Here is a 26,082-nt window from a genome sequence, read left to right as displayed (position 1 = left end):
ATCTTTTAATGTCTTTAATTTGCCTTCGGAAACCCTGATTCAGAGCGCCACATAGAGGCCAAAGTGAGTACAAGCAGCAGGTTAGAGACTCCAGGCTGACAGTCCGGGTTAGAGGCAAGAAATAAAAGTAAAAGTAAAGGCAAGCTTTCACTCCAATACACAGGCAAAAAAAAAAAAAGGTAGTCCAGTCTCTTTGCACTTTTCACGTCCAAAGTTAAAAAAAACACAATACAAGACAAAAATCGACAAAAGACAAAACAACAGGCCTAATAAAATGACTGGTGACTTAGTCTTCCACTGGTAAAAGTTAGTTTCAACAAATTTTATTGCATGACGTTAACACACATCAAAGACAAACCCAACGAAACCCAACTGATTATCCAAGATGACACAGCAAACGCGCTCCAAACCTTTGGATAGTCACACGCATAAATTAAGAAATAAATACAACACTCTTCTGTTTATATGTAGAGCAAGGGAAGTCAGGAAAGAAAGTGAACACAACAGGGTAAAAACAAGAACAAAGACACCATGAAGTCAACCTACAACACAATAATGCAGTTTTTAACCTTAAAAAAAAAAACCTTGGAAGGTTCCCACACTGCATGTTTATTAAAAGGCAGTTTTTGAGGCAACAGAAACAGATGATATTTGCTAAGTGTGAGTCAGAGACTGAAGAGTGACACTTAAAACAGGCCTGGCAGTTTGAAAGTTAAAGAAAAAGAAAATAAGAGTTTCTTATTGCTGACAAACTGCCAATCTGTGATATCTAAAAGAACCGAAAGCCACAAATATACTTCGCTCCAAAAGGTAAGACAGGAAGAGAAACAGCCAATCAAACCAATTCTTCATCTTATGCTTCAACTCGAAATTACTTGGCAAATTTTGCTCACAAAAACGAAAGAAAAGCACATAAGAAGACCACCACCAAGCCTTCATACTGATAAGAATCCAAAGATTTTAGAAAAACAAGAAAAGAAAAAGACTTTGAAGATTAATGTAGTTAAGTAGCTCCAAAAACCGTAAGATGTCCATTCTTCTTAACCGTTTAGGTATCTTTCCACTCCAAAGATAACTCTCTCAAGCACACGGCACAGAAGGAGATGAAGAAAAAAAAACACAAAAACCTACAAACTTCTGTTTACTTCCGTTGTAGTTGCACAGACCCGACTCGCAACAACAAATCCTGAGATCTTCTCCCAGCAGTAGTAAACCCACTCCAGACCAGAGCTATAAACTAAAACCTCCTCCTCCGGGTTGTCTGATGCATTTCATGACGCTGTCCGTCATCTGTCATCTACTGTTTGTGATGTTTTTAATGCCACCGAGGCAGACGGCTTATGATCAGTGACGGCCCAAAAGCAGGTCAGCACAGCCTCTCAAAAGCCGTCCATCACCGGCTTTCTCAGAGGGGGAAACCCCCCTCAAGAATATAAAATGAAGACTTCAATATATACATGTTATGACAGCTAAAATGAAAACACCAGTTTCTTTAATATCAACTCGTTGGATGGCCCTGGTTGAGAAGACTTGGCAAAATCCAAATACTTAAAAAAACCGACAGTTGTAACTGAGAACGACCTGCGAGATGCAACAGAGCACACATAGTTTTATTGCTTTGATAGTTCAAACTGAAATTACTTTTGTCCACTTGACCCACATTCTGCTTTGTGACCCACTGCATCTCCTCTCCAAACCTTCTCTTTTAAGCCCTTGAGAGTTTTAATATAATGCAGATGCCCACTGCAGCACGAGCGCTTCCCCTTTCCTTATGTCGACATCACGAGGGGGAGAACCCCCCACCCCCCAAAAAAACAGCTTTGACTCCTATTATTGGGTACAGTTAATGTCACGCAGTCCCTGATTCCTACTGGAAGATCTGAATGACATCAGAGGAGGTATTATTAGTGATGGTTAATATGACATCTTTAAGGCATTGTGTGTATTTTTATGAAAGTATCCCCTTGGAATCCGTGTTCGGCATGTGGGAGAAACTGTTGTCGTCTGTTCACGTGAAAACAAACAGCTTGTCCTATTTGGTTACTTGCTCTTATTTGGTTGTCTCTGTAGAGGAAACCGTTCCTTAGTTCAGTTCATCCTTCATGGCTACTTGTTGCCATATAGTTGCAGGTCGAGATGGACCCACACTTCCCCTGTGGGAACCTCATGCAGCAGAAGGCGCCGCGTCACTGGTCCCTTGCTCTCCAACTCTTTCTTTATGGTTGCTACGGGAACCTCTGTCCGCCCCAGGAAATCTGCCATGACAGAGGCACATGTGTTAGAAGGATGTGAATGTAAAACTGAATTAAATAAAGCTCAGCAATAAAAAAAAAAAAAGGAACAACAACAGTTTATCATTTCAGAACAATGTGGGTTCTACTATAACCTGATTGGTAGGGTTGTGGTCTGGAGACAAAGTGTTGCTGAGGTTAGGTCACAGGTCTCAAGTATAACTTGATTCAAACTACTATTTAAACTTTTTTTTTCTTCTTTTTCCCCCCAAAACAAACGAGAGTTAGAGGACATTATGTGCTTCAGTGTGTCAGCGCGACACAGAGCCATTTTTATGCAGCAGGCGATAATTTTTATTCCATGAATCCTGAACTGAACAAAGTTTTTACAGACGGAGGCGAAGTGAGAGCAGCTCTCTCGCAGCATTGAAGGACGTTTTTGTCTAAAGTTAATTTGTCAAGCTGAATTGTGCCAGCCCACACCCGGTTGGAGGCCAGACTGTGTGATGATTTCTGCGCCAGTAACAGGGATAAATATCATATCCATGTAAATGCAACCATATAAGGACAATTACAGACACGTGTGGCAGAAAACTGATGAAACGTGGTGTATCAAAACAAAAAGGGGGTTTCAGACTTTTTGAACAAAGAAAGGCTGCTCAATTTCTCCATTGATAAAATAATTTCACAACTCTACAACATAAAAATTCATAAAAAATTATTTAGAATATAGCATATACTTTGTTGTCTACAGTAGTAGATCAACCCTCATCTTACATTAAAGCTCCCAGATCAAGGAAGTGACGTCGACGCAGCTTTAGCAGCAGAGAAGCTATTAGGCCTGTGTTGATAATAACAATAAACTCCTGGACTATGTACAAACTTCCAAATGCATCGTTTTGTGAGTACAGACCATATTTGTACTACTGTAGAAGTTTGGTGTCATGGCATGTGATTTTAGTGTGGTAATTTTGGAGATACTGCCTGGATCCATTAGCGCTTGTATTAAGCTATTCGGGATAACTCAGTAACTCAGCTGATGTTCAGCCAATATCGGAAAGACTTCGGGTGGGCTATTTGGCTGGATGTCACAGTTCAAATGACCCTAGGGTGAATCTACTCCGAACCATCACTTTAAGTTTTTTTTTTTTCCCCCACTCGCTGTTGAAATTGCCTTAAATTTGTGCGATATAAATCGTGAGACTTTGTCACAGAGCCTCCGCAGACTGATATGCGTTCATCTGTGCGGGAAACTGAACAAAGGTAAAGGCTAAAATTATCCCATTTGTGACCATCTTTATGGTTAGTAACAGTATCATTAAAGTGGATATGTGCATGAACCTGCTCTTCTGGTTGTGGTGCACATGCGCCACTATTTTACAGCACTCCGTAACACCATGAACTGAGCCGAATGAGCAGGAGAATTCAGAGGTCTTCAAAAAGTCAGAAATGAATGTGTAATCGTTCACTTTGGGACTTCCGAAGTTCAGAGTGCAGAAAAACATGGTGAACTATAAACCAGTTCATTTTTAATCTGTGCGAACTGAACTTTGAACCGGTTCTTGTGAAAAAAGAACTTGCACAACACTGGTGGCGAGTGGACAAGCCACGGGAGGCCAGGTTTGAGTGGGCTGAGACAGACACCGTGTATGATCAACCACCAGTAATAGCAAATGTGTAGTTTGATTCTTACTGGATTTTTCAAATTTAAAGAGAAATCAGATAGAGTGAGAATATATATATATATATATATATATATATATATATATATATATATATATATATATATATATATATATATGTATATATATATATATATATATATATAAAAAAAAAAAAAAAAACTGAATTCAGTAATTATCTTGTCGCTGACCATCGGGTGAAAACTGGTTTCTTTCCGAGATGGTGATGCACAGGACGTCCTGGTACAGGTCTTTGATGTGAAACTGGCAGTTGAAGTTCCACTTGGGGTTCAGAGTGTCGTTGATTGTTCTGGATGTGAAGCTCTGAGTTCCCATGGTCACTTCGCAGAAAGGGTTACTTTTACCTGGAGGTGCAAAAGAAGAGAGGCGTGTGAGGGGGGAGGGAAGAGGAGGTTAGAGCAAGTGGAGAAAAGAGGAAAAGGTCCAAGACAAAATGTAACACAGCATACAACTTTGGTGAGGATGGGACATGCATTATGCAAAATAAATGCAGCTGTGGCCCGGGGAACAGAGAGGGGACGTGTCTCAAGGTTAACTGGGAAAACAGACTCATGCAGCATGGATTAAAAGCTGTGTTCAAACACAACAGCTTAAGATCTTATGTTTTTCCCCAATAAACTCTAAGTGCATCCAGCAACATTAAAGGATTCATGCTCACCGTTGGGTTTTCCCGCCTTGAGCTCAGTGGCTTCCAAAATTGTGACAAGGAGTCTGCCGATTCCACTGGCCTTCACAGACCGTGCTGCGCACGCACACACACACACACACACACACAGATCTAACCATTAACTGAAATCAGCACGTTGCTTGGCAAGAATACGGCTGTTGCAGTGTGAGAAACAAACCCTGATAAGCCCTTTCCCTTTTCTTCTTTTCCGTCTCGATAAATTCCTCAGACGCCGCCTTTATCTTTTGAACCCACGCCGTTCTGAAAACACAAACGCACACTGTGTTCGTGAAGGGCGAACAGCGAGCTGCATTTCTCTGTTTGTATGCAGGTGCACGCAGCTACCGTTCATTGATGTTCTCGGTCCTGAGAGTGTAGACTTTATCAATGTGCGAGATGTGGAATACGGGCTCGTCACTGGACGGATCCGGAAGCTTCACTAGAACTTCGTTTAACAGCACAGGCTGCAGGCAACAAAGAGACGGGCCGTCATCATGCAGGAAAACACACGACCGCATCATACAGGATGCATCAAAACTATTCTGTTTGTGCGTGGGGGTCACCTACTGGTTTGTATATCTTGAGCTGAACGTTGTTCTTGTTGCTGAACAGTTTATCAGGGCCGGATGAAGTGAACTGTTTAGCCGCATGAGTCAAAAGCAGGAAGTCGTTAAAGAGGAAAGCCCAAAGCTCCTTGTTGCTCTTTGCCTTGTACATCTGAAAAAGAAAAGAGAAAGTGATGTAACCATAACAAAAAATATTCATTCCCCGATTCAAAAAGCCTGAGAAAAGTCAAAGATTTATTTTGGTAAATCATTTTGAAAGTGTTCTGACATGATCCTGGTGTTAAATTTGCCAAACAGGGCTCTGAAAGTTTCTCTCTGTGGTTTGGGGTTTGTAACAAGATACCACAACATCCTAAATCTGACCCAGTAATGTTTTGAATTCCATCTCCCTGCATGCCACACTCTGCCACTCTCAATTTTTACTTTCCTTCTTTTAAAACATTTATACAAGCGGATGTGAAATGCTCTTTTCTTCAGAACATGAACACCCACCAGAGTTGTTTCCTGGCTTTGACAATATTCGAGCATTACTCACCTTACCGCTGAGCAGCAGTTTCCTGGGGCCCAAACAGTTGGTAATAGAGTTAAAGTCCAAATTCTGCAAAAGGGAAGAAGGTTTAAAATTCTTCTTTCGAGTTACATATAATGGAACTAGTTTATGAGCACGGGTTAACGGTGACCTCGGCAATGCCGTCACACTGTACGCGGGCCTGAATCCAGTTCAGTTTGTCGTGATTCTCCTGTTCCCGCACACCCTCGTTGACCTGCACGATGCAGAAAAGTGGATGATTCACGTAAATCAAAAGACAAGATCCCTTTTTCACCCCGAACACAGAGGAAAAACATCACAGACTAGAGTAATAATAGGACTTAGAACCTGTTGACAGAGCTCCTCGGCCTTGTCCAGAGCCTCTTTCAGAGGACCTCGATCAGGGTGGCCCTCTGCAGTGCACTCCAGGATCTACACACACACAAAACCAAGTTAAAACACCAATCACCCTTAATAACACTTGCAAATGAGAAACTGCAAGGCAAGAGTGTAGTCAGAATTTGAACCACCACACGCTATGCACAGGATGACGCACTTTTTTGATGTGCAGTGGGTAGCGTGTGATCCTCTGCATGGGTTTTAGCAGGAAGCTGGACAGCGGCATGCCCTTACACCTGTAGTCTGTGGCGATTTTCTGACGGAAATGGGGAAAAAAGGAACAAAAACGTGATGGCAAAGCAAACGCTGGTCTCAAAGAGATGAATGTAAGTATAAAAAGAATATTTGGCTGGGTTAAAACCATAGAAAAAGAACACCTGGAAAACACAAAGCTAACTAACGTTATGACCTTGATATGCATCAGTCACGGTATGGGGAAGAAACCTGAATGTGATTTAAGATGGACATTATGTTTCCTCAGTCACTATCCTCTCCCTCCTACCTTGAGGAATTCCTTAAAGTCCGGCTCATTGTCAGTGCGAACCTGGAGCAGCGCGGCGCCGCTGAACTGGTGTGAGCAGAAAATAACGTAAGGCTGCATGTGGGACAGCTCAGCAGTCAGGACACCTCCGATCATCTGCACCGGCGTGTTCTCCCCACCGAGCTTCTTACAGACCGGGAGAGCCCTGCACACACATCCACATGTTTTCAATTTACTATTTATTCTTAAGCGGTTTTTAAGTCTATCTTTGTACCACAGCAAACGTCATTGTATTGTGAGTAAAATGACAACAGAGGTTCATTCAACACCGCAAACACAAGCATTATTACTAGATCTGCTCCACCATCCAAGTGATATTTACTTGAAAAGTTTTATGTTGCAGGCCAGAAGGTCTTTCCAGTTGACAAAGATCATGTTCATCTCTTCGTTATTCAGCCGACCCGACTCGGACATCGGCTTGTAGAAAACCTACACAAACACACGCAAACCAGGACACCTTCAGACTCCCTGACAAATTTCCCCTTCATCCAATGTTTTCCCACAGCATGCAACTGTTACTCCGCAGCATTTGTGCGCTTACATCCAACACTATCTGCAAGTCCTCCACATATTTTTCCTCAGTGTCGATCAGCTCGTGGATGTAACCCTGCCTCTTCTTCTCCTGGGGGCTCTGAGAGTCCAGGCTGTTCAGGTCTGCAGACCCTGCACGAGAGGAGCAAAAACAAACAAACAAAAAAACAGGTTGTTTCAACCAAAACCACAAATGACGGCTTAAACCACAGCAACACTTTCGCATTGCCTCCAGGTGGATGTTCTGGGATGGCTGATTCATTTCTGAAGCTTTAACAAAAAAAGAGAGGAGGAGGAGGATTGAAAACACAAACGGCTATAATCTAAGCTAACACGCTAACACTTACCTGGTACAGGGTGCCCATTTGGAAAATCTGTATCTCCCACGCAAACTGACTGCTCCCCCTCTCCTGCTCTGACCTCATCATCGGTCTCAACCCAAAGGTTTAGAAAGTGAAATCTGCAGTGTGAAGCCATAGCTGTGACCGTGACTCTGTTTATCTCAGTCTACACACACTCTGTCTGCCGTCAGGTTCGTCTCTCTCTACCTCTGTGCCGTCATCTTCCGTTAAATCTGTTTGTACCAAAACAGGAAGGGACATTCTTTCCTTTCACCCTTTGAGGGCTGTTCAGAGTTGGATACGGTTAAAGGTTTTAAACACATCTCTGCGACTTCGAGGTCCGCAAGAAGCCAGAGAAGCTCATGAAACTGATCCAAGAGCACATTTAGCCAATGTAACACAGATGGTTTTAAAAAGCCGAAAAAAAGGAAATGAAAAGAAAAAAATACAACGTCTTAGAGAAGCCATCCTTTAAGACCAAAGACTTAAGCAGCGTTATGGATGAAGGAACGCAGAAAGTGTCTGTACTGGTCTAAAAGAAATGAAATAAAAGCAGAAGAAGAAAGGAATCTGAGGAAAGCAAATTTATATTTATCTGTCCATCTTAATCACATGTATTGGTGTTGACAATATAAACACTGGACCACACAGACACACACAGAAAACACACACACACACACACACACACACACACACACACACACAGTAGAGCTCACTATATGCCACAATAATTCACTAAATTGTCATTTCAAACCAATCTTTATTTATTTATTTATTTTTTTACATCTGAATCTGAAAATATAATGTATTAGATACATTTTCAAAAATAGTGACACCATCTTGTACCACAAAATGTTTCATGTGTTTGAAAAGTTGTGATTCAGGCCTCATCTGAATCGAATTAAGAGAAAAATGTATCAACCGTTTGTTTCGGAGCATGTTTCGCTCGTCTCCTTCATATTGATCTACCTGGATAGACAGTATATGCTGTATATTTCACTTCTTTAGGAAATGTATCCACAATCCTGACTACACATTAGTTCTATTTTTTTTTTTTTTTTTAAGTGTTTAACAAACAGAGGACATGCATCCACATTCCCCAAGAGCAAAATCAAGCAAAAAAAAAAAAAGCAGAAAAAAAATAATCATTCACTCATCATAAAGGTGCAGCAATGAGTTTTTATCATCATCCCTGTAGGAGGAGGTAAGGCTTATTCTACTTTGGTGCAGAGTCGCTCAATTCAGGACTATATCTGCCTGTGTTGCGTCTGTCAGCAGTAACAGCAGACCCAGTTATGGCTTTTAAATGTACAAGACAAACTGTGCGCTTCTGCTTGTACCATTTTGTGGCCTAATTAAGTTAAAACAAGGATTTTAAAGGGCATAAAATCAAAAGTCCAAAGCAAAATAGATAAAAGAGTAAACAGAAATTCCAGAAGAGAAAAGCAAAGAGTAAGGCTGGTAAAGCCAGACTGTGTGTAAAGAGGCAATGAGGCGTTCCCCCGATCCTTTATGGACTGCGGTTTTAAAGCATTGAATTTAAAATTTTGGCCACTGCCTTCTTTTGCTTTTTATTTATTACAAACTGGTCTCTACCAAAAAGAGGTGAATCTGATTTTGATTCGTGGAAACTACTCCCGCCCCCTGAGTGGCGACTTGTCGATCACAAGGTAGTTACATCTAAGAGCCCAACCTCCTTCATCATCTGCTTTAGGGTCCGTAACGTTATAAAGAAGCCTAAAAGGCATCTTAGCTATAAATACTGATCATCATGAACTCGTTAGTAAAGATTAGACTAAATTGTAAAAAATAAAATAGGACTTTTTCCACCAAGCCTGTTCAAGGCAGAGCCTTCGCTGAGCATCCCTGTGGGGAGCTGAAAATAATAACCATGTACTAAAGAGTCGAAAAAGAAGGTGGTCACAGAGCCGAATGGTCATTCAGTGCGAACAGCTAAAGAGGGACTGCTTCTGTGGTTTAATGCGCAATTCTTTTTTTTTTTTTTTTTTGGACTGACACATTGCGACTGCTGTCTTATTATTAGGCTATAGACCTCTATACAACCTGGCTTCACTTTAAAACCACAGGAGTCGGACATCCTGCTGGTCATTGGATAGAATACAGGCTGAAGGAGCTTCTGCAGTGGCTTCAGCTCACAGATCCCGAGGCTACGTTAAGGTGTTCACAGTCTGCGGTTGAATCTACAAGTCTGTTTAAAGAGAAAACAAATACAGTTTATAGTGTGCGTTCCACTCTTTTCTAACTTTAAACTAACCGGGTCAAAATTTGTTTTACTTACTGGGATTATTATTGGGATTTGTGTAAAGTGAATTCCAAAAGTTTGAGAGAAGAAAAAAAAAAAAAAAAGAGAGAGAATGGAAACACATCCCTCTTGGAAAGAGAAACAAAAGAAAAGACAAGCCACAGAGAAACCCACTATCACTCTGCTTTACACACTTTTCCTGGAATTAATCAATCAAAAAGAATCAACAAGGCACAGAGGCTTTAAAAATTCACAGAATCAGTGCAAAGAGTCATGACGTTGTTTCAGGATCAAATGAATTGAATCAAAAAACAGTTTTTCTTCCCTTTTATCTTTTCCACTAACACCTGTTCGCAGTCTGTGTTCCCCTAATGCAGTAACATTTGCACAGCGGAAGAAGTTAGTGGGCAAAGCGTCCAGACATTCAGCCCCGTCAGAGCAGAGTGTGATAGTGGGTCTCTGAGGCCAGCAGGAGGAGCAGATGTGGAGAAGGAGGAGGAGGCAGAAGAGTCTTTCTACCACCCTGGAAGGAGAAAGAGAAAAGCAGTGGAATGACAGAGAAAAGGAAGAAGTAAAGTTGAGACAGGAGGGAGGAAGTGAGAAAAATAGTCAGTGGGAAGAAACACTATAAAGATGGAGAGATGTGCTGATGACAAACTATCAGTAATAGGAGTTAAGGTTGGATAGATGAGCAAAGAGTTGGGATTAGTCAGCCACAGATGCTGTTTCAAACTAACGTGTTCCTTAAATGTCAAGTCATGATATGAGATTTACTCACACTGCTGGCTGGGATCACCGTCACCCGTCGTCATCTTGACATAATTGGTGGGGAAGAGGCCAGTGGTGCCGTTGACTTCTCCTTTCCACCAGTCGGGGTCGTTCTTGTCCAAAACGTTGATCAGTTGGCCTTGAGAGAAGCTCATCTCATCCTGATTGGCAGCGGTGTAGTCGTATATGGCGATCACCTGACAGACTGAAGCGGAAACAGCAGAGCGCGTTTCCATTAGTTTATACTTTTACTTCCTCCCTCTTAACCTCACATCGCTTCAAGAGGTGCGTGTATATGTTACCTGGATGAGATGCTGGTGTGGACTTGCCGCTGTTGGATCCCAATATTTTGACATTACCGGCAGGAAACCAGCCCTTCTGACGCTTCTTACCGCGCGCCTAGAGTCAGAAAACACCAGCAAACACAGATCAGGAGGATTTATGAAGACAGCAGGGATGCTGACCAACAATTGACTCCAACTCCTGAAACATGCGGTTCAGAAACCTCCCGTGTAGTGGAGGGTCACAAGATTAGTTTATTTCTAAGACATGACACCAATTTAGTCTTTAGCATGTGAGTTGTACGATAAAAGTAAACAAAAAGTCTAATAGAAAAATAAATAAATGATTTTGGTTGAACTGGTAACAACTGGGAGGTCACAAAGAAAAATGTATTATTTTTAGGTAGTTAGACAAAGGTTGGGACCAACTGCTTATGTGAATAATGCAAAGAACAGCTGCAAAGGTCCACAAAGTATATCACTGACTTTCTGTGGTTATCTTCAGCACAATACTGAGAATTCTTTCAAAATGACTTCTGAATTAAAGCCTAATACTGACCTGAAGTTCTCCGAGCCACCAGCCGGAGGCACTCTTGCCAAGGACGAGGATGAGCTGGCCATTTTCCAGGTTCAGTTGCTCTGGGCCACCAGAGGACTGGGCTCTAATCACCTGGGCAATCTCTACACACACAAACACACACAGCATCAGTGAAGAGCAGCAGAAGGTATAAGAAAGACTTTTGCTTTTCTGGCTAGGCAAGAAGAAAAAAATAAAATCAATCAACTTAATCAACATATCTGAACAAGAAAACACTGGATACTCTGAGAGAGTGGATTTTAACAAAGGTGACAAGTCTGATTACACATCAAATGGACCTTTATACCAATTCTAAAACATCAATAAATTTAAAAAAAATGAATAAAACTGTTCAAAAAAGAAAAGAAAAAAGATTAAAAAAAGGAAAAACTTCATTACAACATTTATCTTTCCATCAAGCCCATAATAATTTGAATCAGGGGCTTTAGAAAGTACTTAGGGAGATGGATGACTGGAACCTGTGTGGCAAAAGATCTGTGAATAATTTTCACACATTTTTGAGTTCAAAGATCTGTCGGCAACTAAGAACTGCTGGTGTGAACTCTGCAAAGGTCGAAACACAGAGGCTAAGTGACAATAACGCAAAACACCTACAGGAAATAATTTCTGAGAACAGGACTAACTGCTAAAGCAGAGAGTCGAATTACTTTTTTCCCGCAGGGAAAACCTATTGATTTGTTTGTGGAATAAATGACTGATCGTGCTCAATTTCCTTCTGGTGTTGGTGAAACAGAACATCTTCATCTGTCGGCTGTTCTTTTAGAAAAGTATCAAATGTTCTATTGTTCCAGTTTATTGAAAAAAAACAAACAGTTAAAACTGAGTATTATTGAGAAAAAGGGGAAAAAGAACAACTTACCTGGCTTTTTCTTTCCAGATGTGCTTGATGCCTGACAAAAAAAAAAAAGTTTAGCAGTTTCAAAGAAATGAAACACACCCTGATTGAAATACAAAATAATGCAATCCTACACCTTACGATATTACTAATAACAAAAGAGCTTAGTATCATCTGGATCACTTTCACTGTGTGTTTAGTGTCCTTACATCTGCCTCTTTAGGTTTGACGTAGTTGCTGGGGAAGAGGCCTCTGCGGTCGCCTATCGAGCCGTTCCACCACTCTCCTTCTCTCTTGCTTACCAAGATCATGTCCCCCTCTCTGAAGGTGAGATCGCCGGATTGCGGAGACTCGTACGTGTAAAGCGCCACGTACTCTGTAAAGGAAAAGCAGACGCGAACACAGATGCACAGCCATGTAGTTACAGTGAGACAAACCAGAGTTCATCGATACCAGCTGAGCTCAGACCAACTGAACCAGAATGACTGGCCGTGCAGTCAGGTTCCTGAAACAACATTTAAGGTAGAAAAAAAACTCATGTGTGACTGATAAGAAATGTAAAGATAATCAATACATGTCAAACATGTGATCTAAACCAACGGCAACAAGTGTGTGTCAAACAACATATAATATAAGTTGATATTTCACAGTAGTAGTTTTTACACTACCTTCAAGCTGAAGGCTGTCACCAGAATCTGTGGCTTCAGGCGGAGAACTCTTTGTGCTGTAATCACAGAGAGACTACATCACTGCATTTGCTATCATCTAGCAATCCTCCCGTTTGTATCACAGTGACAAACAGCAAACTCCCCATCACACCCAGCTGTGTCCACCTGGGACGTGTTAGGCATTCTACAGTCAGAAGTCTGCGAGCTAATTGTGAATCTGGGTTTCCGCTCAGGGCACCCAGACCTGCAGGCTCATTGCTTTGTCCATCAGCCAAGACACACGAACACAGGTGAAGGTTGGACGCATGTTGGAGCGTGCGCTTGATCGACCGGTAAATCGAGAGCTTCACCTTCAGGATCAGTTTCATCAGGACATTCTGGTACAATGCCGGCCGAAATGATACCAAACAGTGGTGGCGGGGACGCACTCGTGGAATTTAAAATACCCACAAGGCTGAAAAAAGCCTTTGTCCCAAGTTCTGCACCGTTTACTTCTCAAATGAGTCGACCATTTGACCAGTCCTAAAAAAAAAAAATAAAAAAAATGTGTGGTCCAGTGTTGTAAAAGGACAACAAAGGAAATCTTTGTCGCATTTCAGCATTTGACCACAGAGGAAAGTCATTAGTTTGACCACGCGAGAGTCTGGCAGGAAGAAACGTAGCGAAGGGAATGAAGGTTACTCAATCCACAGCTGTTCTGCAGCAGCGGTACAAAGGTACTACGGCCTCGCCCACATAAACACGGGTACTTTTACAAATGCTGATTCTTGATGAGTTTTGGCCTAAGCAGTTTCTTTGCCACTACAAGCAAACCTTTTGGATACAGGTCCCAGATGGATGGAGAATTTATACAACAGTTCAGCCTCGTGTGACAAAAACAAATTGACCTTGTCCAGCTGAGGAACAGATTGCAGCAACATCATAAACAACAGTTGCTGCTGAAGGAAGGCACCAAAGACCTCCGACAGGAAGAATGGTGCAAAAAAAAACACAACACTTCGCTGATAGTAAGTGTTAACACACCATCAAGGAGAAGGAGTAATTCCTTTGTATGGCCTGCATACCTTTCATATTGGAACTGTTACCACATCTGCTCAAATGTGAGTCACGGCATCACGCGACTGCTGCTTGTGTTCAATGATTTACTTGAGATAAAACCGTCCTGAAGTCACAACACGAGTTGTTATGGAAGGTAGACGGCCACGTGGCCCAGGCTGCAGAGTTTATGCAAGTTGGCTGATGATTGAAATTGTGGGAAAAAATCAAGCATTACCAAGCTACAGCTTGAGCTTTTTATGTGTGAGGCCAAAGTTGATGTTTTAAACGTGCAGCGGCGTGAGTTACAAAAGTTTTCCTGCAAAATCTTCATGCTGAAGTCATAAAAAAAAAAAAAAAAAAACAGGGAGCTTAAGTATTGAAACAAATGGAATAATTGACTGCAAGTATTCAAACGATAACTGGCATGAACAACTGACAGACAAAGCCACGCTCTTCCTGGTACTTTCAATCCAGGGTGCAAATATCTGTGCACGAGCACTTACTCGGAGCTCTCCTCTTCTCCCAGCAGCGTCACGTATGTTTTGGGGAACCAGCCCTGTTCACCGTTCAGCTCTCCCAGCCACCAGTTCTCCTGCTGCTCCAACACGTGAATCACATCGTCCTTATTGAAGTTCAGATGGTTGTCCGTCTTTGCTGTCCAGGAACACAGGGCCTGAGCCAGCAAGTTCCCCACCACCTGCTGACACCGAGACAGCACGGTGAAAATCTAAGTCCTTATACATCATATGTCCAGACTCTGTGAGGCCCTCACCTGTCCGTGGGTCTCTGAGGGTGCGGGGTGCGGAGAATGCGTTGGTGTGAAGGCCGACTTTGTCCCCGCAGCCTTGGCAGCTTCCAGGGCACTGGAAAGCTGTGACTGGAGCGGCAGTTTAGAAGGAGCAGCAGCTGGGGCTTTACTGGTGTCTGATGGAGTCACTTTCTCGACGTAGCTCTCTGGGAACCAGCCCATCTTCCCCTGTTTGCTGCCATACAGCCAGCCCTCCTCTCGCTCTGTGGTCTCATCAACCTGACAAGGAGATGGGAGCGTTTTAGTCAGAAGAGGTAATCATTTCACTAAATCAGGAAGAAAGACAAACTGACGAAGGAGACATCAGAATAAGAATCTGGGGTCTGACATGAGAGATGGCAGTTCTTACTTCAATGATATCGTCTGCATTGATGCTGAGCTCTTCGTTGTTTCGAGCAGTGAACGGGTAGAGAGCTCTGAAGGATGTGAGAGAGGCTGACTTCCTGTGTTGTTTGGCCCTTGGTTGCCCACCTGAAGCAGCACATGAGGATCATACAGTAGATCAGTCTGAACTGTATTTAATCAACTTTAAAAACAACACAGATGTAGTTTGAAAAGTTTAAACTGGGGTGTTTTGTGTGCGTCCTACCCTTCCTCTCCTCCAGCCCTCTCAGCAGAGACGTCAGCTTCTCCTGAATATCCACCTTCCCTCCATTTGGCTGCTGCTGACGAGATGCCTCGGCCTTCCTCTTTCTCTCCTCCTCAGCCTTCCTCCTCTCCTCTTCCACCTCCTTTCTCTTCCTCTCCTCATCTGCCCTTTTCCTGTCCTCCTCACGCCTCCTCCTCTCCTCCTCCTGCTGCTGATGAAGTCTTCTCTTCTCTTCCTCTCGCTTCCTCCTGTCCTCCTCCTCTTTCTTCCTCCTCTCTTCCTCCTGCCTCCTCTTTCTCTCCTCCTCCTCGAGCTTCTTCCTCTCCTCATTGTCTCGGACGGCAGCTTCAGCCGCCCTCTGTCTCCTCCTGTCCTCCTCCTCCCTCTCCCTCTCCCTCCTACGCTCCTCCTCTAACCTCTTCCTCTCCTCCTCCCTCCTGCGTCGCTCCTCCTCTTCTTTCTTCCTCCTCTCCTCTTGCCTCCTCTCCTCCTCCAGTTTCCTCCTCTCTTGCTCTATTTGCCTCCTTTCTTCTTCCAGCTTTCTCCTCTCCTCCTCCTGCCTGCGTCTCTCTGCTTGCCTCTGATGCTCCTCCTCTTCTTTTTTCTTCCTCTCCTCCTCCTCTCTTCTCTTCCTCTCTGCCTCCTCCTTCGCTCTGAGCTCTCGCTCGGCCTGCTCCCTGGCAGCCTGGATGAGAGCCTGCTTTTCTCTCTCCTCCTCCTCCCTTTGTTTGGCCTCCCTTTCCTCCTGAAGCCTCCTCTGGCGCTCTTCTTCATCTCTCCTCAGCTTCTCTTGCCACTGACGCTCCTTTTCCATTTTAATACGCCTGCGAGTGTACAGTAAATACTGGTATTATTAAGAAGTTAGTTTGGCATTATTTCTCAACTGAATGAAGAAGCAAAACTTTTAACTGTAGCATTACATCTAAATCTAATGCTTAACCGTACCTTTGAGTTTCCTCCTCCTGACGTTTCCTCTCCTCTTCCTGCTCCTTCTGTCGGATCAGCTCACGCTGCTTTTCTGCTTTGATGCTCCGCAGTTTCTCCAGTGCTGCCTGCTGCTTCCTCTGGCTTTCTCTCAGTTCCTGATGCACACACACACAAACAATTTAAAATAAAACGCTTGTACTTTTACAATCAAAGCAAAAGATGCAGTATGTGCCAAATTAATTACTGATTAGACATACAGCTAAGGACTACAAACAGGCAGCATGCACAAAACACAAAACAGCCAATATTTTGCAGTTTGAATGAGGTTAAGGAGAAAAACAGAGGGGAAAAGAAATTAAGTCAAAAGTTACAAAAACATAAACGGCTTTACAAAAGACCGAAGGAGACAAGAGAAAATAGGAGAACAGAACATCAAAGAGACCGAAAGCAAAAACCTTCAGTAGGTAGAAGAGGTTACGGAGGCAGGCCAGTAGACAGAGGGCAGCCTGAAGCATTGAGTCCTCAGCACCCACATACTGTAAAGTATGGGACAAGGAATATGGGATGGGTGAGGGGAAAGATGGAAGAGGGATCCAGTGTGGGAGAGAGTAGAGAATTTCCAAAGGAAGTCAAGTCCAGAGGAGCGGAATTAATGTTATAGATAACAAAGGAGTGAAATTAGTGTCGAGAAAGACTGATGGGAAGGAAGAAGGGGGGCAGAAAAATAAGGCCTCGAAGGCCAGGCAGCCGAAGTGAGTAAAATGTATTTGTGTACGTGAGGAGTCAAGAATTCAATCTTTGAGCAGTTTCATGTCAAGGCTTCACAGTCCCAAAGAGAAATGATATAATTAAAGAAGACTTTACTTCTTCTTTACTTAATTAGCCAAACTCTAAAAAAAAAAAAAAACACTCATAGGTAGAAGTCCAGTTTATGTGCTCTGTTACTCATAGTAATGCAAGTATGAGCAGAAATCACTGGACCTCCTGCTGATCACAGCAGTGAGCAGAAACATAAGCAGAGATTAAAAGCGTTTGCGGGCGATGCTAAAAACAGAGGACAATGTGTACATATCTAAAAGTTTGACAGAGTCAAATCTGAGCCCAGGTTTTGTTACTGCAGCTCAGAATAAAACCATAACACACTTCTCTCAAAAAAGACATGTTTGTGACAGCTTAAAAGGACACGTCGATCGGTACGATCGGAGAAATACGTGCATCATATGAATTTATATGTTCAACGTTGTTGCGCAAATTGCTGCCGTGTTGCTTGCAATTAATCCCGACCTGCATGTCTTTGTTATAGTGGTCCATCTCAGTGAGTTTGGCAGCAGTCTCTTTCTCCAGGGTTTCCAGCTTTTCTCGCAGCTTCATGCACACTCCTCTCTTCTCTGTAACACCCACCTTCAAGGTGGACATGGTGGACACTACAAAGAGATGAAATACACAAAACTTGCTCAGAGAACACTTGCATAAGGGCAAAAATCTTCTAATCTATGTTTCGCTTTAAATATTTCATGGAACTAATAAATTAAATAACTTAATGTTTTTCCATTTATGTGACAGTGTCTACTGTTGTTGGTTACAATATATCATGTGATTATTATCAAATGAGGTATATTCAAAATTAATTTAGCTATCGCCACCCGTTAACTCATTGGCTGCCAGCCATTTTCAGTTCAGAGCCACCCATACTGCCAAGTGTTTTACAGTATTTTGACTGATTTTCCAAGACCCACAGAAAAGTGTGTCTTATGACTATGTACACACCGAAATTACCAAACGAAAGAGTAGACTCTCTTCTTTCATCAGGAAAAAAAAGTTTGTTTCTACCATTTTCAGTCTTTTAGTAATAGACAGTAGAACATAGGTTGGTTTCACCAAAAACAGCTGTTTGACCCAAAAAAACGGAGAAAACACGCCTTTTCTTTTTTTGTGCAAAGTGGCACTGCTGCCACCTTGCGGGTACTTTTGCCAGTATATTCTCTGTTTAGTGTTTACAAGCCTAAGATTTAGTGACAAACTCCGCTAGATTGTCCCCCAGCCCGCTCCGTTAAAAAACGCAATTGACGTCTATAGACGTCTTTGGCAGTCAGCGTTTTTTTTTAAATTGACGTCTATAGACGTCAATGGCACCGAAAGAGTCAATCAAACATGCTTTTTATTTTTCTGACTGTTTTCCACTCATCTATGAGCATTCTGTCTCCTCATCTCTCAGTACTAACCAGGCAGGTTATTCAGAGCCATGTTTCTGAGCTTCTCTGTCAGTCTCCTCTGCTCTGGGGTTAAGTGGGACAGCTTCCTCTGGAACTCCTGACCGAATCACACCAAAACAAACAAACAAAAATGCATTTACTAAAAAAAGGTTACATCTTGCCAAGAAAGAAATGACCGGACAGAAACATCACAGCTAACACAGAACTATTACAACCATTGGTGTCGTATCACGGCTCCTTTGCCACAATAAATCTGTGTAAGAAAAACATGAAAGTGGCCGAGTTAAACTCAGAAACACGGACAGGAAAGTAACTCAAACACACAGACCTCGAGCTGTGTCTGCAGGTTGTTAAGATCCTGTTGGCGGGTCTCCTTCCTTTGGTTGTTTAAATCCAGCTCTGTCCTCTGAAGCTTCTTCTTGTTCTGGATGTCCCGCAGTCGGTCTGAAATCTGACGATGTTTGTTCCCCTGAAGCAGAGAGAGACCAGGTGAAATAATCCTCACGCCTGCATGAATGTGGAAAAATAGAAAGGGTGTCTTCTGTATGAGTTGTACTGAAATGAAAATGTTCTCTTCACCACTGCCTCCAACTCCATCTCCAGACTCCTCTTCTTGGCCTTCAGTTTGATGATTTCATCCTGCTCCTGCTCCTTCTTTATCTGCAGCTCTCCTCGCCTCCTCCGCGTCTCTTCCTCCTTCCTCTGCCGCTCAAGCTCTCGCTGGGCAGCCTGGAATAAACGGTGGTGAGGGAAATACACATGAATAAAAGTGATGCACCTCTCAGCAGTGACACACCATATGCACACTTCTGTTACATATTTCCCTCACCTCTTTTCTTTCTATCTCTCGCTGTCTCTCTTCCTCTCTCTGTCTCTCCAGCTCCCTCTGTCGCTCCAGCCTCCTCTCCTCCTCTTTCCTCCTCCTCTCCTCAGCCTCCCGAGCTTCCCTCTCCCTCTTCTCTCGCTCCTCCCTCTCCTTCTGAGCACGTCGTTCCTGCTCCCTCCTCTCTGCCTCCTGCAGAGCCAGTCGTCTCTTCTCCAGCTCGGCATTCCCTCGCTCCACGTTGGCTTTGAATTTATCCTCGAACGACACTGAACGTACACAAGGAAAAAGTTCCGATGGACTCTCCATGGTGATACTGTGAAAACACTGATTACTTTTTGAGGGGTTTTGAGCTTAAAAGGGACTCAAAAGAATGTTGAAACAGGAAAAGATACAAGTTCGTTATAGAGCCACTGAGAAACAATGACAAAATAATAGCAGATTGAGATTTACTGTTTAGGAGGTTCAGAGGATTCAGTTAGAACTTAAAAACAGCTGATTTTCCATTTAACTCAAGCTGCTGCTACAACCCTGTTTAACTTTGCATAAAAGCAGAGTCAAAGTCCTGCAGGTGGCTAATTCGTTTGTCACCACAACATGTGTTTATGCAATTCTAAATGAAACACTGGCTACGCTCCGTGTGTGGGGTTGGTGGTGTGTGTACTGACGGTTGGGTTTGGTTTTCTGTGGAGGTTCTATGTCCAGGTCATCAGTCAAAGATGCATAGAGAGAAGAGCTGGAGCCATTCACTGCACTCCTGCAATAAAGTTTGAAATGAACTTCTCTGACTGCTCAAAGCACAACAATAAGAACATATCTTATGAACACACGCATGAATACAGTCAGTGTTTAAGGCATGAAATTATGTCAAGCATTTACATCTAAAGGAGGCTTAGTACAGTTTTTACTGTGTCCACATACCTTTGTGAGGGTGGTACCAGCTCAGCTGGCAGTGTTAGCGGCAGTGGCTGTCCGAACTTTGCCATGTCCACAAGATGCATTGCCAGAATAAACTCTTCTGCTTTCAGTTTGCCATCCTTATCCACATCAGCTAAAGTCCTGCAGTGAGTTTACCAATGGGAAATTCAAGATTTTGCGTTCAAGTTTTACTGATCACCCTTATATGCTGCAAATACACTAAATTCAGATTAAAAACAAAAGTGTTGTTTTCTTGTGATTTATGTCAGGACTACGCTGATCTATTTGCACTTGTCGAGACTAGAGGCCGATGCAAAATATACTGGGACAATATCAGGCCATCATCATCCAGTGAAAACAAGAACTAGTTACATCTTCTGCATGTACGCAAGATGTAGCTTTCACTTTGACTCCACAAGGAGGGGATCAACACACTGATCCTGCAGTGTGGTCATTTACAAACAAAAATTAAATCAGCAAAGATATCTGTTGAGGATAACTTACAAAGATTTCCTTGATAACGAGCTCTTAATGGCCATAATGGAACACATCATTTAACTTTCGGTTATTAAATCTGTCTTTTGCACTTGAACACAACAGCAAGCGTAGGTGATGTAAAAAAAACAAAGAGATATTCTCACCAGATGGAAGCCAACTGGGTCTGTGTCAACATCGTGGTTGCCATGGCACCCCTCACCTGCTGACCTGGAAATATAAGTGACAGATGTCAGAGCAGCTGTGTGGCACAGATGTGTGGGTGACGTGGCGGAAGGAAGATATGAATGGTGACAGTGTGCACCAGGTGACCACAGCAGTCTTTTTCATCACCAAAATTCGACTCTTGAAATCAAAACCGATTTAAACCCAATAAATTCACCTGGATAATAGAAATGAGGATAAAAGGACGACAACAGTTGTACCTAAATTTAAAGAGCAGCTTTCTTAAAGCCAGAAACTTAAACAAAAGCTAAAACAAGCTACCTGTGTAATCTATTTAATGTACCAGACTGCGTTTGATGGGCCACATCCCATTAGTCAGGAAACAATCTGCTGAAGTCTGGCTGAAGTGAAAGAGTGAGAGAGTGTGTAAGTTCACAAACTGTTGTCAATTCACTAAATCATGGGTTTTCAAGAGAACAGGGCCGACGAGGCTTGCAAAACAAGAAGGCAAATGCGCACTTTGCTGTGAGTGTGTGTGTTGAGAAACCGTCCCTGTGTCTGAACACACCCACAAATAAAGCCAACACTGAGAGAGAAAAAAAGAGGGAGGCAACTGTTACTGTAGCTAGCAACCGTTGCTCATGAACATCCACACCCTCCATCCTGCCCATCTCTGTTTTCTATGACCTAAAGTGCACACTTTCCATACACACACACACACACAGAGGCCAACACATCGTACCCGTGAGGTATCCAGTCATCTGTTTATCCAAGCCGTTGAACTGCTGTCTGTATTTCAGTCTGGAGGCATGAGGCACAGCCCAGTCACTGGGAACAGCAGCCATGGGGGACATTGCAGATGGAGATGAGGAAGCAGAACTGAAAGGCAGTGTACACCAGACCTCATTAATTGAGTCTGCGGTCTTTAAGAATACTAACGAGACAAACGAGGCCGCGATCGTACGTAAAGCTAGTTCTGCTTCTTCCTAATTCATGGAGTGTATATGTGTGCGTTCTACCTGACAGATCCCAGGTCAAGCAGCGATGGAGTCTTATTTAGACCCGCGAGAGAAGAGGAGCGTCCAAGCGGAGAGGAGTATGAGGTTGCAGACAGAGGTAGGCCTGAGGCGCACACATAAAACAATTACATTCATTTCTACAACCATTTCTGATACATTTTAATCCAACATCTGACAGCAACAATAAAAGTTGACACCCTATCTTATGTCAACATTTCTACAGGTTGTGGGAAAAGCAGCCTGTAGAGGCTCAGTTTGCACTTGGATACAGAGACTCCTGACTGTGCAGGACAGGATGGGGAGGAATTCCATTTCTCTTCAAAACTACAAAACGTTTCTGGTCATATACATTATTCACTGTGATTTCTCTTAAGACTTTCATTCTACATTGAACTTCGAGTGACAACTACTCAAAAGATCCATGAATTGAACCACACTACAGATCCTCTTTTGCTGCTTTCCATCACAGGAACTCGTCCAAAGGATTGGGGGCTTTTGGAGGGTATTTCTCTAGAAACTCTCCAATGCCACTGCATGAAGGGGGGGGGGGGGGGGGGGGGGGGGGGGGGTAGTAGTAGTACTGAAAGTCTAGACTGTAGGAAAATATATTAAAAAAAGTATGCTGATTCCCAAAGTCCCAGGGCAGCTATGGGCCAGATACTTTTAAGACAAAAAGCGTCTTTAATTTTTTGTCAAAGTAGTTTTGTAATAGATACATTTTAACCAAAGGAAAAAACATATCAAACAGAAATGATGATAAGATGTACCAGTCGCCAGAGATCCAGCTGGGATTGGCTGGAGCATTCCCATGGTGCCATTTGATAGTGGAGTTGTCCCCACTGTGGGCATCAGGTAACTGTTGTGGGCTGAGGACATTAGTGAGTTCAGCCCTGTTGCTGAAGGAACTAAAGGGGTAAGGCCAGTCATTGGTGTCAACGGTGAGAGTCCAGGGGTTGTCATGGGGATAGGACCTAACATGCCGAGGTTTGCTCCAGACATCATGGGCACAGAACCAATACCTGCAACAAACACACAGCAATACACCCGTTTAGGTGAAACAGGAGTCAAAAACACGATTAGAGACTTGCTTTGCTTTTAACCGTTCAATTAAAAAAAAATAAAATAAAAAAGGAACACATTGAGATTTTAAAGTCACACTTTAATCCTTTAATCCACATCTTTCCTTATCTGTGTTTTCTGTGTTGAGGGCTGGATGGTGAAGAATAAAACATATTTAAACCATCTGTAAACTGCATCACATCCACATACAGAATATATTTTTTTTAATAACCACAATAAAATTGTACCGTAGGCAGGGCTGGACATGGACGAGGTGGGGTTATGAAGGCTAGGAGCGGGCACTGGAGGCTGTTTCATGATGATTGGCAGTGCTGAGGGAAGCGATGTGCCCTGGAGTTTTAGCTTTATGAGCTTCATAGCGATAGAAAACTCCAGCCTGTCCATCTTTCCATCCTTATTCATATCAGCCAGAGCCCTAGGACACAGAAGAAAGATCGCAACAGAAAAAAAAAAAGATTTTGGAAGTTTTTATTAAAATCTTCCAGAAAAACCCTTCAATAACAAAAGTGCAAATGTCCCAATCCTGAACTTGAGTATTTCTCACCATATCTCAGCCAACACGGAGGCAGGCAGCCCCGACTGGAGGAAAAACGTCCTTGCCTGCTCTCCTACAGAAAAACGAGATGGGAAGAATTTTTAAAAAAAGCAAAGAAATGAAATGCACCAAATGTGCTGTTTGTGCCTGTGAGTGAGTCTGTAGCAGCTCGGCCACTTGAGCATGTAAGCATTTAAGCATGTGCGCGCGTGTGTTATTGTGGCATTGTGCTACCCGTTTATACACTAAAGGGCTGAGTGAAATGCATGGTTAAATTGCTCTATACTGGACAATCACCAGCAGTCTGTATAACGTTGTGTGTGTGTGTGTGTAAATGTGAGTACCTGTGACGTAGCCCACTGATGGGGAGAGGGTGTCAAACTTCTGATCATGTTTGTTCCTCTCCTCCGGGGAGATTGCCCATATTCTTGGACCACCTAAACATTAAAAACAAAATTTGGGCTATCAGACATTTCCAATTAGGTGACCTGAAGCAGGTTTCCTGTATTCAAATTAGCCGAAAATTCAGTCTTTTTACGTTAACTTGTGTATCGGACATGTGGAATTTTAGGGCACAGTTGAGAAAACCTACTTCTAGAGGATGGTTTGATTTGTATTGCATACAATCGGAGCAAACTACACACAGAAAGCCCCTAAATGTGAGCAAGGCAAACAAGCCTGAGTTTTCCATGATTGTTCAGTGAGAATGAAAACATTTTATAACTAACTAAAAAAAAAAAAAAAAAACAGTCAGGGAGAGAGAGTCCCATAAGGAGTCTCACACAAACACACACAAAAGGTAGAGAAGCACTCCAAGGCCAGCCACAGTAGCAGTCAGGAGTTGGGAATGCACTGATATTGACAGGGTGATAATAGACTGTGGTGTTGCAGGAGGCCAGAACAAGCTCACATCTTTCATTAGTATTTACACAACCAAGGCTAGCTACACAACAGTGTTTATTCCACGATAACAACACCAACAAACAGTGAAGGGAACAGTTTAAATGAGCACAAAAACCACAATTACTGCAACTTTAGTCCCGTGAGTTTAAAACAGCTGAACTTAAAGCGGTGCTACAAATGAGCCGGTTCAGAGAGAGAACAAACAAATAGGAAGAAACGGCCAGAGACTAATTAGTGAAACAGTGTGTGGAACACAGGGATGAAATTGGGAATTATAACAAGAACTGGCACTGTGTTGGGCTCAACAGAAAAAAGAACAAAAAAGGAAACTCAAAACCTCTCTCTTTCTCTCTACAATCCTGCCTCACACACATTTAACCCCTCCTTCACACGCGCACACTGCAGTCGTCTTACCATTCATGTTTGCAAGTGGAGACCTCCCAGTGGTGTCCTCAGCTACTGCTCACAGCCATCTGCAAAACACAGAGTCACAGTCAGGCATCAGTCAATACTGCAGCTGAGCCCCGACTGAGCTTTCACCGAGGGAGGGAAAGAAAAAGGCAGAGAGCACAACACAGGGACAGACCAGAGAGAGAGGGAGGGAGGGAGGGAGGGAGAGATTATGGTCAGTCAGCAGTCGTAAACAGGGCTTCTCCTGTTCTCTCCACTCAGGAGCAGCCTGGCCACGTCCCAAACCTTTTAAACATCGGGCCTCGTTCAATACCATCCACACTGACACTGTAGTGGTCAGAGACCAGAGCAACAAACACTATACAAAGCTAAACAGACAAACACTCATTCGATTTACATTTACCACCCCAGGACAGGATTTCTATGAGAACTGAAAACGGGCCACCGATATATTCATCTACTGTAGGTTACAGCGAGAGACGTTTTTTGATAAAATGTTGTTTTCCCTTCATGCGTTTTGAGACTTCAAACAATTTATGCGTTCAGAGTAAGTAATTCATTAAGATATGACTCTTCGTGAGGCTGCAGGTGGAACAGCAGTATGCTGACAGGGGGTCATAACGTAGGACGGCAGGTTCGCTGCATCTGGAGATCGGCAAATATTTGCACCACATTTCAAGGCAAACACAAGTGAGGGCCAAAATTCAAAGCAATGAAGCGATCTGACAGTTGTTGATAAATGTAACTGTGGACACGCGCTGCCTTCCATTCAGCGATCCACGAGCAACAATCTATGTGAATTTCTGTTTCTAACATAGCATCCTGCCTTCCCGCCATCCCAACCATGCCTGTCTGTAAGTCTGTTCCATCATGCTTTAACACCGTTCGTGTTGAGTCATGAACATGTGATCAAAGTGTGGAAATCAGCCTGGTCTTGCATGAACATGTTTTAAGTTACAAGAGGGCTTACTTTTTTTTTTTTTTTTAATATGGTCAGGGTTTGAAATAATAACACGTAATGCAGGCATATTTACTTCCAATGTTCTTCAATAAGCCAACATTTGTGGTTTAGAACCAAATACATTACCAACTATTTGAGGTACTGTCTCTGAGGATTAACCACAAACATTTGAAGGCCTTTAATCCATTAGGATCCTGGGTATGTTTTAAAAATCATCCTCCTAAAACATCAGCAGCCTACCATTTGAAAATGTGCTCATTAAAACCTGTTTCCTTG

General features: G+C 42.9%; 1 protein-coding gene across 2 annotated transcripts in view; it reads right to left on the bottom strand.

Moving 5' to 3' along the window:
- The window catches only part of itsn2b (intersectin 2b), a 34,465-nt gene continuing 8,383 nt past the window's right edge, over positions 1-26,082 (bottom strand). The window contains exons 2-40 of one of the 2 annotated variants that reach the window (XM_075463474.1): positions 24,849-24,907; positions 23,876-23,968; positions 23,541-23,604; positions 23,224-23,411; positions 22,684-22,935; positions 21,917-22,019; positions 21,640-21,776; positions 20,879-20,942; positions 20,241-20,378; positions 19,988-20,076; positions 19,326-19,588; positions 19,076-19,225; positions 18,825-18,965; positions 18,506-18,593; positions 17,568-17,707; positions 16,302-16,438; positions 15,357-16,180; positions 15,117-15,238; positions 14,732-14,986; positions 14,463-14,659; positions 12,922-12,977; positions 12,463-12,629; positions 12,278-12,308; positions 11,380-11,501; positions 10,842-10,938; positions 10,550-10,744; positions 7,178-7,299; positions 6,959-7,065; positions 6,598-6,781; positions 6,253-6,351; positions 6,045-6,128; positions 5,848-5,931; positions 5,703-5,765; positions 5,169-5,318; positions 4,947-5,065; positions 4,780-4,862; positions 4,593-4,676; positions 4,105-4,278; positions 1-2,255 (exon numbers count right to left, since the gene is read on the bottom strand). In XM_075463474.1, coding sequence (XP_075319589.1) covers positions 2,107-2,255; positions 4,105-4,278; positions 4,593-4,676; positions 4,780-4,862; positions 4,947-5,065; positions 5,169-5,318; positions 5,703-5,765; positions 5,848-5,931; positions 6,045-6,128; positions 6,253-6,351; positions 6,598-6,781; positions 6,959-7,065; positions 7,178-7,299; positions 10,550-10,744; positions 10,842-10,938; positions 11,380-11,501; positions 12,278-12,308; positions 12,463-12,629; positions 12,922-12,977; positions 14,463-14,659; positions 14,732-14,986; positions 15,117-15,238; positions 15,357-16,180; positions 16,302-16,438; positions 17,568-17,707; positions 18,506-18,593; positions 18,825-18,965; positions 19,076-19,225; positions 19,326-19,588; positions 19,988-20,076; positions 20,241-20,378; positions 20,879-20,942; positions 21,640-21,776; positions 21,917-22,019; positions 22,684-22,935; positions 23,224-23,411; positions 23,541-23,604; positions 23,876-23,968; positions 24,849-24,855 — 5,622 coding nt within the window. In that variant the 5' untranslated portion in view covers positions 24,856-24,907 and the 3' untranslated portion in view covers positions 1-2,106. The remainder of the gene's footprint in view (positions 2,256-4,104; positions 4,279-4,592; positions 4,677-4,779; positions 4,863-4,946; positions 5,066-5,168; positions 5,319-5,702; positions 5,766-5,847; positions 5,932-6,044; positions 6,129-6,252; positions 6,352-6,597; positions 6,782-6,958; positions 7,066-7,177; positions 7,300-10,549; positions 10,745-10,841; positions 10,939-11,379; positions 11,502-12,277; positions 12,309-12,462; positions 12,630-12,921; positions 12,978-14,462; positions 14,660-14,731; positions 14,987-15,116; positions 15,239-15,356; positions 16,181-16,301; positions 16,439-17,567; positions 17,708-18,505; positions 18,594-18,824; positions 18,966-19,075; positions 19,226-19,325; positions 19,589-19,987; positions 20,077-20,240; positions 20,379-20,878; positions 20,943-21,639; positions 21,777-21,916; positions 22,020-22,683; positions 22,936-23,223; positions 23,412-23,540; positions 23,605-23,875; positions 23,969-24,848; positions 24,908-26,082) is intronic. The other variant, XM_075463483.1, reaches the window with a different exon arrangement.

The sequence above is a fragment of the Odontesthes bonariensis genome, chromosome 1, assembly GCF_027942865.1.
Source record: "Odontesthes bonariensis isolate fOdoBon6 chromosome 1, fOdoBon6.hap1, whole genome shotgun sequence".
Taxonomy (NCBI): domain Eukaryota; kingdom Metazoa; phylum Chordata; class Actinopteri; order Atheriniformes; family Atherinopsidae; genus Odontesthes; species Odontesthes bonariensis.
The sequence above is the reverse complement of the archived record's forward strand: the minus strand, read 5'-3'. Positions and strand labels throughout refer to the sequence as shown.